Here is a 13,678-nt window from a genome sequence, read left to right on the forward strand (position 1 = left end):
CTGAATTTCTGTTATGGCCACGTTCGTTGTAGCCTTAATAGTTTGTGTAATGATTTCTATGTTGAATCCAAAAAAATATTTATAAAGCTATTTTGTTATGTCTATTCAATGATTTTCTCATCCTACACAATAATGACTTTAAATCATCTTTTATGGGCCAAAATTGATGTGTGATTGTTACGACCCGGCTCAAAGTCATAACATAAAGAGGACAATTCACAAGACGGGTTTATTTAAAGTTAAACAAATAATGTCTAGGGTCAAAACATAAGGTAATAATAGTAAATCGAAAACTCTTGTTTTTTATTTATGGAATACTGCAGTTTATTTCAGTGTTATCTTAGTATTGTTGTAAAACTACTATATTTTTTATTAATATTTTAAATATTTTAATATTTTCCATTTTCATTTTAATGTCAGTTAAAGTTTTAGTAATTTTGTTGTTTTTCATTTTCTTAATAATTGTATACCTCTATAGCTTTTATTAATTTTATTCTAGTTTTAGTTATTTTAGTACATCGAGTTTAACCAAATTAAAATGAGAAATGCTGCTTTGACATCTAGCTAAAATAATGTATTTTATTTTATTTCATTTATTTTATTTCAAGTAATTTATTATGGTTTTAGTTTCAGATTTAATTATTAGTTCAAGTTTTAATAATTTTGTTGTGTTTTTGTTTGTATATATCTCAATAGCTTTTATTATTATTTTATTAATTTTATTTTAGTTTTAGTTATTTTAGTACAAGTTCAGCCACATTAAAATGACAAATGTTGCTTTGGCATCTTTGCTATTACCATATTGTGTTTGTTATTGAGCTTGACTGATAAAGGTAAGAAAGTGGTATTTTAGGGTAGTTTTGTCAAAAGAAAGGCAGACTGCCACATGCAGTGCCTCATTTGGATGTGCTTGAAGTCTTGGAGCTCGACTTCCCTACGTTTCTCCTACAAATGGGCCTTGAGCTTGTTTGGAGGTTCTAGCAGGGGAGTGCAGCTACTTCTATACCAACCGATGCTCGTCCGCCGGGGAACCCGTCCTCTTCAACCGAGCGCGGGGCTTCGGGAGGGACACACATGGAGCGGTGAGGGAGGAAGGGGACACCCGCCTAGCCAGCCAGATCAGCCGAATCAACCCTAGCGATCAATGGGGTGACAGATGTCGCAGCCAGATCGCCCTCACATCCAACATACACTGAGCGCGCGCTGGGTATATATACGGCAGACACGGCCCGTGTTTCTCTACAACGGCGACTTCATATTCAAGCTGCGATTTTTCACGTTGCATATACTCGCGCGGTCAAATATAGATGTGTTAAACACGATACGAACACAAATTCTACGTTTATTCGTTAATTATAGTATTTTAAATTTAAAACAGTCAGTATTTCCCACAATGCTTCGCTGCTATTCAGCCGCTATTGGTGTACGTCATGATTACGTCACGATTACTAAGCGCTGCTATTGGCGTACGTAATGTTTACGTCACGATTACTAAGCAGATAGGTGGAAGATTTAGTTTCTAAATAGCTATATATTCCTAACTAGCATAACTATATAACCTAATTATATTCCTAACTAGCAATAAAAAATGTGATAGATTCCTTAAAAAAAATTTGTAATGTGTTCAGGTTCAACCAGCTTTCTGTCATATATTGTTTTTTGTTCTAATTAATTATCTATCTCTTGTAAGTATTGTTTCCCAATAAAAATGTAGGGTAACGTCACTTAATCTTTTATTTTCTCCTTATCCTTTTTCTTTTATTTGTCCTCTTCATTTAGTGATTATCTGACTTGGCATACAAATGTTGTTGTTGTTGTTGTTTTTTTTGTTTTTTTTTGTTCTTACTCTTATGTTCTCCTGAATGTGTTTGTATATTTGCATCTGTTTCTTAAATGAATAATGAAAAATAATTATAAAAAAATATTTAGTTTCTATTATAGTTCTTATGTAGGTAATATTTGTTTTAACCCAATTTCAAAGAAACACTGTGTCTTTGCCTTAAGTTATATATTTACTCATATTGTAATTGTTTGACAGACAATATTGTGTGGAAACAGGTTTGGCTTATACCTAACCAATATTTAATTACAAAGAAAGTTAAGGAGGTATCATTCAAAGTTATAGCCTACATAGAATTTACCCGTGAAACGTTACTTTGCAAATTAGATGATATTGATTTTATCATCACAATCACTAATGGAAATATTGTTCACAAGTTTTCCTGTAAAAAACAACAACCCTTTATTTACATCATTCAAGAAAGAAATTGAACTTTATATTGACGATTTTCTATGAAGCAAAAAGCAGAAAACTTAGAAAATGTGTAAATGTTCTTATTTGTAAATATCTTTATGTAAATTTATTAAGCCCTAATGTGCAACTTTGTTACATTTATGTTGTATTTTCTTGTATACTCTCATGTTTGTAGCACACCCTTTTTTTTCTTTTTTTTAAATAAAATAAGATGTTGTTTCCGTACTGCACCCTCACGGCATGCTTCATGTGACCAGAGCTGGCAAAAGAGACACTGAACCCACACTTCCCCAGGATGAGCTGAACGTTTCTTTACACACAAGACATTCCTCATCCTTGTCCGAGGAAACTGTGGGTTCAGTGTCTCTTTTGCCAGCTCTGGTCACATGAAGCATGCCCTGAGGGTGCAGAACATTATATCTGTCACAACTGTGACAATGAGTAGGCTAATGCCTTTTTTATGTTATTTTTTGTTTGTAGGCCTACTGTTTACATAAGGTTTCCATCCAAGTTATGGTGGCATTTCTTTGCTGTTTTTGTTTCAGGTTTCACTAGAGGAACGTTTAGGAACAGCTGATTTCGGTATGTCACCCTCACATTTTATCCCTCACATTTAGGTTAGCCATACATACTTACATACAGACCATAGCTTTTCCACCTCCACCAATGAATTTGCAGTGTTTCCATCCAGATGTTTTTATGCACAGTTTGAATTTACGCATAAAAACATCTGGATGGAAACACGACTACTGTTCGATTGTTTTTTATTTATTTTTTATGCTAATTTAGTTTAATATTCATATTACTCACACGGTTGAATGTTTTATAAAAATGGATTGACATTGCAAATAAAAAAATATTCTAATCAAATCAAGTTTGTACTGTCTTATTTTTGAAACATTTGATGAAACTGAAATTTAAAATGAAAATGTAATTTAATATATTTTTTTGCAAAGATAAAGGACAAAATATGTTTGCAGTTACATATTAACAAAGTCATAGTCAGGTATATTTGATGAAAACAAGAGTAACACAAAAAAATCTAGCTTGTATTGTTGTGTTACTTTCGTCCCAACTGATGGGGTCGAAAGTAACAATGTGCAACTTATGTTCAAAGTTAGATTATACTTAAATCAGTCGACATTTGTACAAAATAACACCTGGTATTGATAGACCATACTTGTGAGTTATTGACCACAGCAAAAATATATCTCTGTCTAAAACAATATATTTTAAAAAGATGTTTTTCTGAAAAATGGTACTTTCGCCCCTGCTCTCTCATGTCATTAATAGCATGACGTAGCTTCTCTCTCTCTCTCTCTCTCTCTCTCTCTCTCTCTCTCTCTCTCTCTCTCTCTCTCGAGCTTTACTTTATTTTCATTCATTCGATAAGCACACGCTTGTCTGAAAAGATTTATCTACTCGGTTAAGGGTTTATGTATTCACAATTCGTAGACGTGCGTCTTTGTAAGTTTGCAAACTCATGAGCACTTTGTCCCGATGCAGCACCACCCACGAATTACACAACACTGAACAGTCCACATATAGCAGCCTGTACAGTGAACTGCACACACAGCAGCCACGCGTTCTGGACTGAAGAGTAGCTTTATTTTAGTTGAGAAAATGTCTGAGAAAGTTGTGTTGCATTACTTCAATGGAAGAGGGAAAATGGAGTCGATCCGATGGCTTTTGGCCACAGCTGGAGTCGAGGTTTGTTGCTCTGGAAAACTTTTCCATGTCTATGCAAAAAATGCAGTTGCAAAAAGTGAAGCGCGATTGACACTTTACATATAACCTTTTCCGAATGCTGTGCAATAAATGTAGTTTATTTGCATATGACAATCACAAAACAGCTGCTTTAGAAATTGAATGTGTGCATTGTAACGTGATCTCGTGATCAATGCGTTTTTTGCCTGGGCTTTATTTTGTTCTTGTGTTCACAGTTTGAGGAGGTGTTTTTGACCAAGAGGGAGCAATATTTAAAACTGGTGAATGGTAAGTTTAGTAAATTTCTCATCAGTCATCTCCTGTTGTTTTATTAACCTGTATATTAATGTGATTCCTATGTTTATTGTAGATGGAGCCCTGATGTTTCAGCAGGTGCCTTTGGTTGAAATAGATGGGATGCAGCTTGTGCAGTCAAGGGCTATCCTGAATTACATCGCTGGAAAATACAACCTCTACGGAAAAGACCTTAAAGAACGGGCTTTGTAAATATCGACTTTTAATGCAAATTGTTCCGTAATTGTTGTGAAACTAGATTCCAGTAATCAGTTAATTTAACCCTCACCCTTCCCTCGCACTTTATAACATATCTTTCCCTCACGGGTCAAAATGACCCGAAGCCATAAAATTATACTTATTTTATTTTATTATTTGTCCAGAAAGCTTATTTTATTTCATTTTGATAATATTTTTTAAATTTTTAATGCAATTTTTTGGGAGATTTTTTATTATTTTTTATTTTATTTATTTTTAAATCACTAGATTTCATCAGTAAATAATACATAAATTATAATTTAAGCACATTCCTCACATTTTTTCAACTTAAATTCAAAATAACTCACAATTTCATGCATAAAGGCTGATTTATACGTCTGTGTCGTTGTCCGCGTTGACTCGCAATTACACATGCAGAGGGAGCGTGTGAAACCCGAGGGAGGGGTTCTAGCAGACCAATCACAATGCTTGCGTCCGCGTAGAATTGACGCTTTGTTACATTTTTGGAGAGGTGCACGTCAGGCTACGCCGAAGGGTACACACAGCCTACGACGCAGCTATGGCGTGAGTTCGACGCAGAAGTATAAATTGTGTTTAACCCTTTTAATTCAGCTCAAAATATCTTACATTGGGTGTCTTTGCCGGAAAAAAAAAAAATATATATAACATGATACTTCATGACTCTTGCCACTAGATGGCCTTAAAGCTCTATATGAAGCAAATGAGCTGTTCCCTTTCATTTAGTCACTACGAGTTATGTCAGTGAATGACGAAATGGGGGTTTCACTTAGAAACCTATCACCTTCGGGTTCTAGAAAACGAGCCAATGGAAATGCCATGGGTCTTCGGAATTTGCATAGCATAACTCTGCCAGACCGCGTGGGTATAAAAGGAGGACACCGGCAATCTCGCATCATGTTTTTGCTTTGGAGCCAAGAGTATCTCTTCACTCCCTGCAAGCCTGTTCTGAGTTCTTTGTAACGAGCCACTCGTAGTTGGTGTAACGGCACGTTCCAGCGAAATCACAATGCCTGCTGCTGATCTGTGCAGTGATCTGCCATCACAGTGTGTGTGTTTCTCCCTGGGCGCTTCAACACTCTGCGGAGTATATTTCCTCTCATCACAAAAGAGCTTGCATGTGGCACGTCTTTTTAAAGATGTCTCACCCGTGCACTTCTGGGTGCTGTCGGTCCGTTTCATCTTCTGCGTGTTTGGGCTTAGATCAAGCTCAGGCAGCGTTTGTGGATGACTCATGTTCTCATTGCAGGAACATGACCATCACGACACTTCGGTCAAGACTCGATGACCTCCGTGTAGGTAGAGTCCCCACTACCACACCCCAATCTATCCCCTCTGCGAGAGGTAGTACTTTGGCTGGTGGCCAGGGTGACCTGAGGGTGACGGTGTGCAACAAAGCCCGACGATGCTTCCTCGGGCCACCCCCCTCTTGCGCGCCGCAACCCGCTAGTGTTCAGAGTGAGATTGTGGGTCTGTCTTCAGACGCTCCCCACATCTCATTCGGCGCCCCAGAGGATGAGACGATGTCCATCGCCGCATCACAAGGTGGGCTGGAGTCTTCTGGAAATGAAGACTCGGCTCTGCTGCCTCCTTCAGGTGTGCCAGCACTGCCCAAGTCCGATCCAGAATTGACAGCCATGCTCTCCCGGGCAGCTGCAAGCATCGGGCTGGAATGGAATCCTCCACCCTGTCCCAAGCACTCACGGCTGGATGATTTGTTTTTGGGGGCAGCGAGTGCTGACGCCCGTCAGCGCCCGCCCCAATACCTTTCTTCCCGGAGGTGCATGAGGAGGTCACGAGGTCCTGGAAGTCACCATTGTCTGCCCGTGATCGCTCGGCGGCCTCCTCAGCCTTCTCTTCCCTTGAAGGAGCCGCGGCTAAAGGGTACAGTGGGGTCCCCCCGGAGGAGCACTCTGTTCCGATGCAGCTGTGCCCTCAGAGCGTTTCAACCTGGCGTGGTGATCCTAAGATCCCCTCCAAAGCCTGTAGATTTTCGTCTACCCTGCGGGGCTAGCCGCCGCCTCGCTGCATGCCATGGCCATCCTGCAGGTCTACCAGGCCCGGATAGTCAGGGATATGCACGAGGGTAGGGCTGACCCAGGGCTCATGCAAGAGCTGCGTGCCACCACAGACCTCGCTCTCCAGGCGACGAAGGTGACAGCACGCTCCCTGGGTCAGGTGATGTCCACTGCTTTGGTCCAGGAAAGACACCTCTGGCTCAACCTGGCCGATATGCGAGAGTCCGAGCGGACCCGGTTCCTCGATTCTCCCATATCCCAGGCTGGCCTCTTCGGCAGCGCGGTCGAGGACTCCGCCTAACAGTTCTCGACCGCCCAAAAGCAGTCTGATGGTGCGTTCACACCAAACGCGAATAGAGCGTCTGGCGCGAGTGATTTCAATGTTAAGTCAATGCAAAGACGCGTTTACACACGTCTGGAGGTGATTTTTCACCTCGGGCGTCAGACTTGAATTAGCGTCAAAAGCGTGAATGCACAAAAAGCACCAAATAAAATAATTCGCGCATAACGCATTCGCGTCTGCCGCGCCGCACTAAACGCCTCATTTGCGCCGCGGCAGACGCGAATGCGTTACGCGCAAATTATTTTATTTGGTGCTTTTTGTGCATTCACGCTTTTGACGCTAATTCACGTCTGACGCCCGAGTTAAAAAATCTGAACTTTGACATCAGTTCACGCAGCGTTAACCAATCAGGAGCCTGCTTGCTGCTGTCACGTGGTGAACTGGGTGGGTGAGGGCGAGGGTGATCCTCGCTCCGATGCGGGACAACAGGTCATCAGACTGGGCGCGGGACAGGCGGAAGCACTGCTGATAGCGGCCAGGCGCAGCTCCTGGAGCAAATGGCGAAACTCACCAAACTGGGTTCATCTCCGGAGAGTCTCGGTGGACCCAAGTACGGGATCGATGACCCCATGCCGCTGTTCTGCTTTCCAAAACAAATACAGAGCGGTAACTCTCTCGAGGAATGCTCGATCAACATCAGCCATTTTGCAAACAGACAACCGCCTAGCACTTGCCCCGCCCACAAGAAGCGGATTTCGCCTCAGACGCGCAAATGCATTCAAAATGTTCAAGCATCCAACTAGATGCGGTAGACGCGAATTTGACACGCTATTTGCGTTTGGTGTGAACGCACAGTGAGGCTATCAAACATGTTCTACCCCTGCGGCCAGCTGCTGCCTCCACCCAGGTGCCGGCTCAGACGCCTCAGACTGCTTGCCGCCGATGGCGCCCTCCTGCGGCTCCCGCCCCTCCCATCTGGCCCCAGCAGCAGCCTTCACCCAGGCGAAACACCAGGCGAAGTGGCGCTCCTGATGCGGACTGCTCAGAGATGGGCTACAGTTCTTTCCAGGAGATGGTAGCAGGGCCACTCCTTCCCCCAGTGGAGGGCCGGGGTAGAATCTTTTGTTCTCCATTCCCCGCTGCTGGTTTCACGGCCGGCAGCACTCATCTCTGAGCCCCCAGAGGCCGCGGATGGCAGTGTTTGACGCTCCGCCTCACCACTCTCGTCCCCCTCTGTCGCCAGACCCCTGTCAGAGCAGACCCTCGCTGGTTCTTTCCTGGTCTCCTCTGCAAGGATGCGGCATTTGACCGTGCCCCCACTCCAGGACGCTCTGTCTCACACGTCTGGGCCGGTCATTCCGCCTTGCTGCCCCATTGTCTGGGGTTTGCATGACCCCGCTGGTTCAGTTTTTGGGAGCCTGGCTAGAGCTTCCCAATCTGTCCCGCTGGATCGCGAGAACCATCAAGCTCGGCTATGCGTTTCAGTTCGCACAGTCTCCTCCCTTCTTCCGGGGAGTTCGCTATACCATGGTGGGTGGCAACGCCCCTGTCATGCATGCGGAGGTCGCTACCCTACTGGAGAAGGGTGCGATCGAGATCGTCCCTCCAGCCGAAATGAAGTCCGTTCTACAGCCCCTACTTCATTGTACCCAAGAAAACGGTGGGTTACGACCGATCCTGGACCTGCGCGGCTTGAACCGAACCCTTCACAAGCTTCCATTCAAGATGTTGACAGCCAAACGCATTTTCGAATGTGTTCGTCCTCTGGATTGGTTTGCAGTGATCGACCTAAAGGACGCGTACTTCCATGTCTCCATTCTTCCTCGACACAGACCGTTTCTGCGGTTTGCTTTCGAGGCGCAGGCATACCAGTACACGGTTCTCCCATTCGGGCTAGCCCTGTTTCCTCGCGTCTTCACGAAAGTCGTCGAGGCAGCCCTTGTGCCACTCCGGGAACACGGGGTTCGCATCCTGAACTATCTCGACGACTGGCTGATCCATTTTAATTATTCTTATTTCTTTTTATTATTTTAATTTCTTCTATGTAAAGCACTTTGAATTGCCATTGTGTATGAAATGTGCTATATAAGTAAACTTGCCTTGCGTTGCCTTGCCTTGCCTTTCCTTGATCCTAGCTCACTCTCGAGACCAGGTTTGCGAACACAGGGATTTGGACAGGGACCATGCCCATTTGGGCCTTCGGGTCAACTGGGAAAAGAGCAAACTCTCCCCCGTGCAGAGGATCTCTTTTCTCGGTATGGAAATCAACTCGGTCGCCATGTGCGCGCAGCGTACGAGTGAGCGCGCCTAGTCACTGCTGAATTGTCTGAGTCAAAATGATGGCAAGAATGTGGTTCCACTTAAGTTATTTCAGAGGCTCCTGGGGCATATGGCATCCACAGCGGCAGCCACACCACTGGCTTCGCGATCGAGTCCCGAGATGGGCATGACAACATGGCACACTCCGAGTACCAGTTACTGGTCTGCCGTCAGACCTTCACCCCGTGGATGAACCTTTCTACGGGCCAGAGTTCTCTTAGAACGAGTTTCCAGGCATGTTGTTGTCTCAACAGATGCCTCCACCACGGGCTGGGGTGCCATGTGCAATGGACATGCTGCCGCGGGCTCCTGGACAGGACCCCAGCGCCTTTGGCATGTCAATTGCCTCGAGTTGCTGGCAGTACGCTTGGCTCTGCACCGCTTCCAGGTGTTTCTCAAGAACCAATACATACTAGTCCGTTCTGACACCACTTCCATAGTAGCGTACATCAACCAACAAGGTGGTCTACATTACCGCCGTATGTCGCAACTCGCCTGCCATCTCCTCCTATGGAGTCAGAAGCATCTGAGGTTGCTTCAGGCCATTCACATCCCGGGAGAGCTGAACCGTGCAGCCGACGAGCTCTCACAGTTTCAGCCACTTCCTGGGAAATAGAGACTCCATCCCCAGATGGTTCAGCTGATTTGGGAACAGTTCGGCGATGCACAGGTAGATCTGTTTGCCTCCCTAGAATCTTCCCATTGCCGCTTGTTTTATTCGGCATGGGTAGCATGGATACGGCCTGGATACGTGCCCAAGTTTCCCACCACTCCTTTCAGGGATCAGGTGATGAACCTGCAAGCGCTGCCCTTGGAGGAGGCAGATCCAGCCTTGTCACTGCTCTGTCCAGTACGCGCCCTCCGTGCTTACGTAGACAGAACGCAGTGTTTCAGGACCTCAGACCAGTTCTTTTTCTGTTATGGTGGGAAGCTGAAGGGAAAGGCTCTCTCCAAACAAAGGTTGTCTCACTAGATAGTGGACGCCATTGTCTTGGCTTACCAATTGCAAGGCCAACCATGCCCCCTTGGGGAGAAGGCTCACCCATAGTGCAGCTTCCTCCTGGGCTTTAGCGCATGGGGCCTCACTCACAGACATCTGTAGAGCTGCAGGCTGAGCGACACCCAACACTTTGGAAAGATTCTATAATCTCCGCGTAGAGCCAGTGTCCTCTCATGTACTCGCTTCCACTAGCCGGTAAGCAGGACCTGCTCGGTGTCATCGCTTGCTGCACCATTCCACTCCAGGGACTGGATACATGCACTATTCACTCAGTTCCTTCTGCACTGTTGATGCCGTCACCAGAGTGCATGCCCGGTTGGGTCATCTCTCTTGATTGGCTAGGTGCTCCATGTGCATGGTTCCCCTGTTGGGCGACCCCCACATGTTTATTTCCACGGTAAGGTTCCTCCGAGCATGTGTTTTCCCTCGGCAAGAACCCTCTTGCCATCTCGAGGTTGAAATATTCCACCCTGCGGGCTGGATGCCTCTGAGTTTTCCATATGCATCCCGGGTCATATGTGTATTCTAAGTACTCCCTTCGGGTAGGCGCTGTGCTACATATTCCACCTGCGATATGCCACCCAGTGTACCTTAGTGTTCTTGTGTTAAGCCTTGCCCTTCGTCCGTGCTAGTGTCAAGACAGGAGCTCAGTCTAGCGCAGGGCACTGGAAGACAGCCGCTGTGGCGTGATTGAATTGGGACCCCCATTTCAAGGGAACGTCTCGGTTACATATGTAACCCTCTTACGTCCCTCTGCCACAACCGCTGTACCGCTGGAATGGCCTGGAGTTCAGTTCATGTTCAGGAAAACATGATGCGAGATTGTCGGCGTCCTCCTTTTATATCCACGTGGTCGGGCGGAGTTACGCTATGCAAATCCCGCAGACCCATGGCATTTCCATTGCCATTGGCTCGTTTTCTAGAACTCAAAGGTGATGAGCTTCTAAGTGAAACCCCCATTTCGTCATTCTCTGACGTAATGAGGGTTACATACGTAACCGAGACGTTCCGCTGGGTCCTAAAGTCAGTTTCCTTCAGTATGCATTCAAATACACATGTAGACATTATAAAATATTTTTTGGTAAAGTTTTAGCATTTTCAGTTAGAATTTTGAGCATTTTTAGGTTTTTCTATGTGTACTGAAGCATTCCTCGCATTCCATTCATTCCTAAGGTCAAATTTACCCGCCAGGGAAGGATTTGTTACTTTTTTAATTTCAACCACAAAACTCCATAAAAAATGTGTTTGTGTGTATTCGTAGTTCAAGTGCGATAAAAGTCCTGGGGTCTTTAACCCCTCTGAGGAACACTAAAAAAATGTATAAATGAAAAAAAAAATACATAGTTTTGGTAAAAATGACCCTTGTTTTTCCACCACACCTAAACAATTATCACTGTATTTTTGTCTTGAAGGATTGACATGTATTCAGAGGGCACCATCGATCTAATGGATCTTATCTCAATGTCTTTTCTCACACCACCTGAAAACAAGCAGAAAAGTCTCAGTAATATAGAGCAAAAGGCAAAAGAGCGCTACCTTCCTGTGTTTGAAAAGGTACTGATAGCTCTGACTATTCATTCCTCCCATTTTCAAGCATTTATTATCCACAAAATCATGCTGTTTTTGATATGACTTTTTTAGGGTCTTGCAAACTCTAATTTCCTGGTGGGAAACCAGTTGAGCCGCGCTGACGTTCATCTTCTGGAAGCCTCTCTGATGCTGCAGGAGTTATTCCCTACAATACTGTCAACCTTTCCCAAAATCCAGGTGATCTGTTCCACGCTTTCCCACACAGACCATCAACCCCAAAATTGGACTTAACTTACTTAACAAAACCATTTCTGGTCACACTTTATTAGGGGTGTAACGGTACACAGAAGTCATGGTTCGGTACGGACCTCGGGTTTGGGGTCGCTGTTCGATACGAGTTCAACAGGAAAAAGCAACAAATCCCCAATACTAGGTTTCTTTTCATTTAATTTGAACAGACAGTAATGCAAATCTACCTAGCGGCATTTAGTCCCCTAGTTCTTACAGCATAGCCTCCTGTAATATATTAAGCACTAAACAGTCATTATTTGCGAAGTTTTGTATGTGTCTGTTTCTGACCCGATGTATCCTTGTTTCCCGTGTCTTGGTTTTGATCTTCTGCCTGTTGTCCTTAGTGATGGGAGGAATGAAGCTTTGATCAATTGAACCAATGGCTTTGCAAATTGATTCACTGTTTCAAAGCGTTAAAAAAATTAAGCCTGCTGGTCAAATGTAAATGCAACAAAGACTCAGGCCAAACATGCATAAAAACACTTGTTCAATGGACACGCATATTTCATCACTGGACTTTTACGACACTAATCGGCACAATGCCAAATGATTTTGACTCATTATAACAGCAAAAACAACTTAAAATACTCTGGAACTACTAATGGAATACATTATGGTCAGATAAGAGTAAGACATCAAAACTGTAAAGAGTCTTTTTTATTTTTGAATACTCACATAAAACAAAAAACATTGTGCTTTTGTAAAATAAAGAAAACAAACAGGATGCGCTTTCTGCCGTCCCGGTTTTCTTTCCGTGAAAATTGTGGATTGCGTCACAAAAATGAATCTAAACTCAGCGTATAGGCTACTAGCAAGCTCTAGCGTGCCATCTGAACTCTTGTGTTGTGTTGGTTCATAGATTGTCTCTTCTTCTCCTGCTCTTTTTCCTGTTGTTTCCTGAAGGTTCGGTACCCATACATGTACCGTTACACCCCTAAACTTTATATTAGGTGTCAAAGTGCAAATGATTCATTAAAAGGTTTGTACATAGTAGTTAAAGACTGATTGTTGAATATACAGTTGTGAGTGAGAGAGTAATCTGTTCCAGTTTAGTGAAGCAGTTAGTTGACTGACCAGTTCTCTCATTTCTGAATCAAACTGATAATTCCTGTGGTCGGCCTAATCATTTTTTTCCCCCTTTTTTAGCATTATGATTATGAATTTTATATAAATTTACATTTGTTTCACAGGCATTTCAGGAAAAAATGAAGGCCTTGCCAAGAATCAGCAAATTCCTGCAGCCTGGCAGTGCAAGAAAGCCTCCGCCTGATGAGGCGTTGATGAAAATCGCAAAGGAGGTGTTGAGCCACGTCTTTAAGTAGAAGACCAAACAATTCTTCAAAACATTTACATGATGGTAATCACTAACTAATTCACAAGCCTTTTTATTAAAACTGAGACGCTAAAATGGGACAGATTCATTTGGAATATACAAGATACAGTTTGGATAAAGTGATAGTATTGTGAAATAAACATTGCAGCTGTTCAGTACATGTTGTCAGGAAGTGTGTGTGTCTGTTCATGAGCTTCAAGATCAAAATTCAGAAAACCATCAGGAGGCTGAAATAAGAACAAAGACCATTAGAATAAACTCTCAGACAGATCATCATCATGTCACATCTGCACTTGTGATTTAACAAGTACAATCATGGTCAGAATTATTGGCACCCTTGGTAAATATGAACAAAGAAGCCTGTGAAAATAAATCTGCATGGTTAATCCTTTTGATCTTTTATTTTTTTAAA

At 43.6% G+C, this 13,678-nt stretch overlaps 1 protein-coding gene across 1 annotated transcript; it reads left to right on the forward strand.

Annotated features, from left to right (window-relative positions):
* The first annotated feature begins 3,522 nt into the window (after nt 1-3,522).
* LOC311069960 (glutathione S-transferase 3-like) lies at nt 3,523-13,424 on the forward strand. Its single transcript, XM_084093582.1, has 6 exons — nt 3,523-3,964; nt 4,198-4,249; nt 4,332-4,464; nt 11,525-11,666; nt 11,754-11,879; nt 13,124-13,424. Exons 1-6 carry the CDS (start codon nt 3,878-3,880, stop codon nt 13,253-13,255), a joined length of 672 nt encoding a protein of 223 aa, XP_083949708.1. The 5' UTR covers nt 3,523-3,877; the 3' UTR covers nt 13,256-13,424.
* Nucleotides 13,425-13,678: the final 254 nt, after the last annotated feature.

The sequence above is a fragment of the Abramis brama genome (genome assembly GCF_963993115.1).
Source record: "Abramis brama genome assembly, chromosome: 19".
In the NCBI taxonomy this organism is placed as follows: domain Eukaryota; kingdom Metazoa; phylum Chordata; class Actinopteri; order Cypriniformes; family Leuciscidae; genus Abramis; species Abramis brama.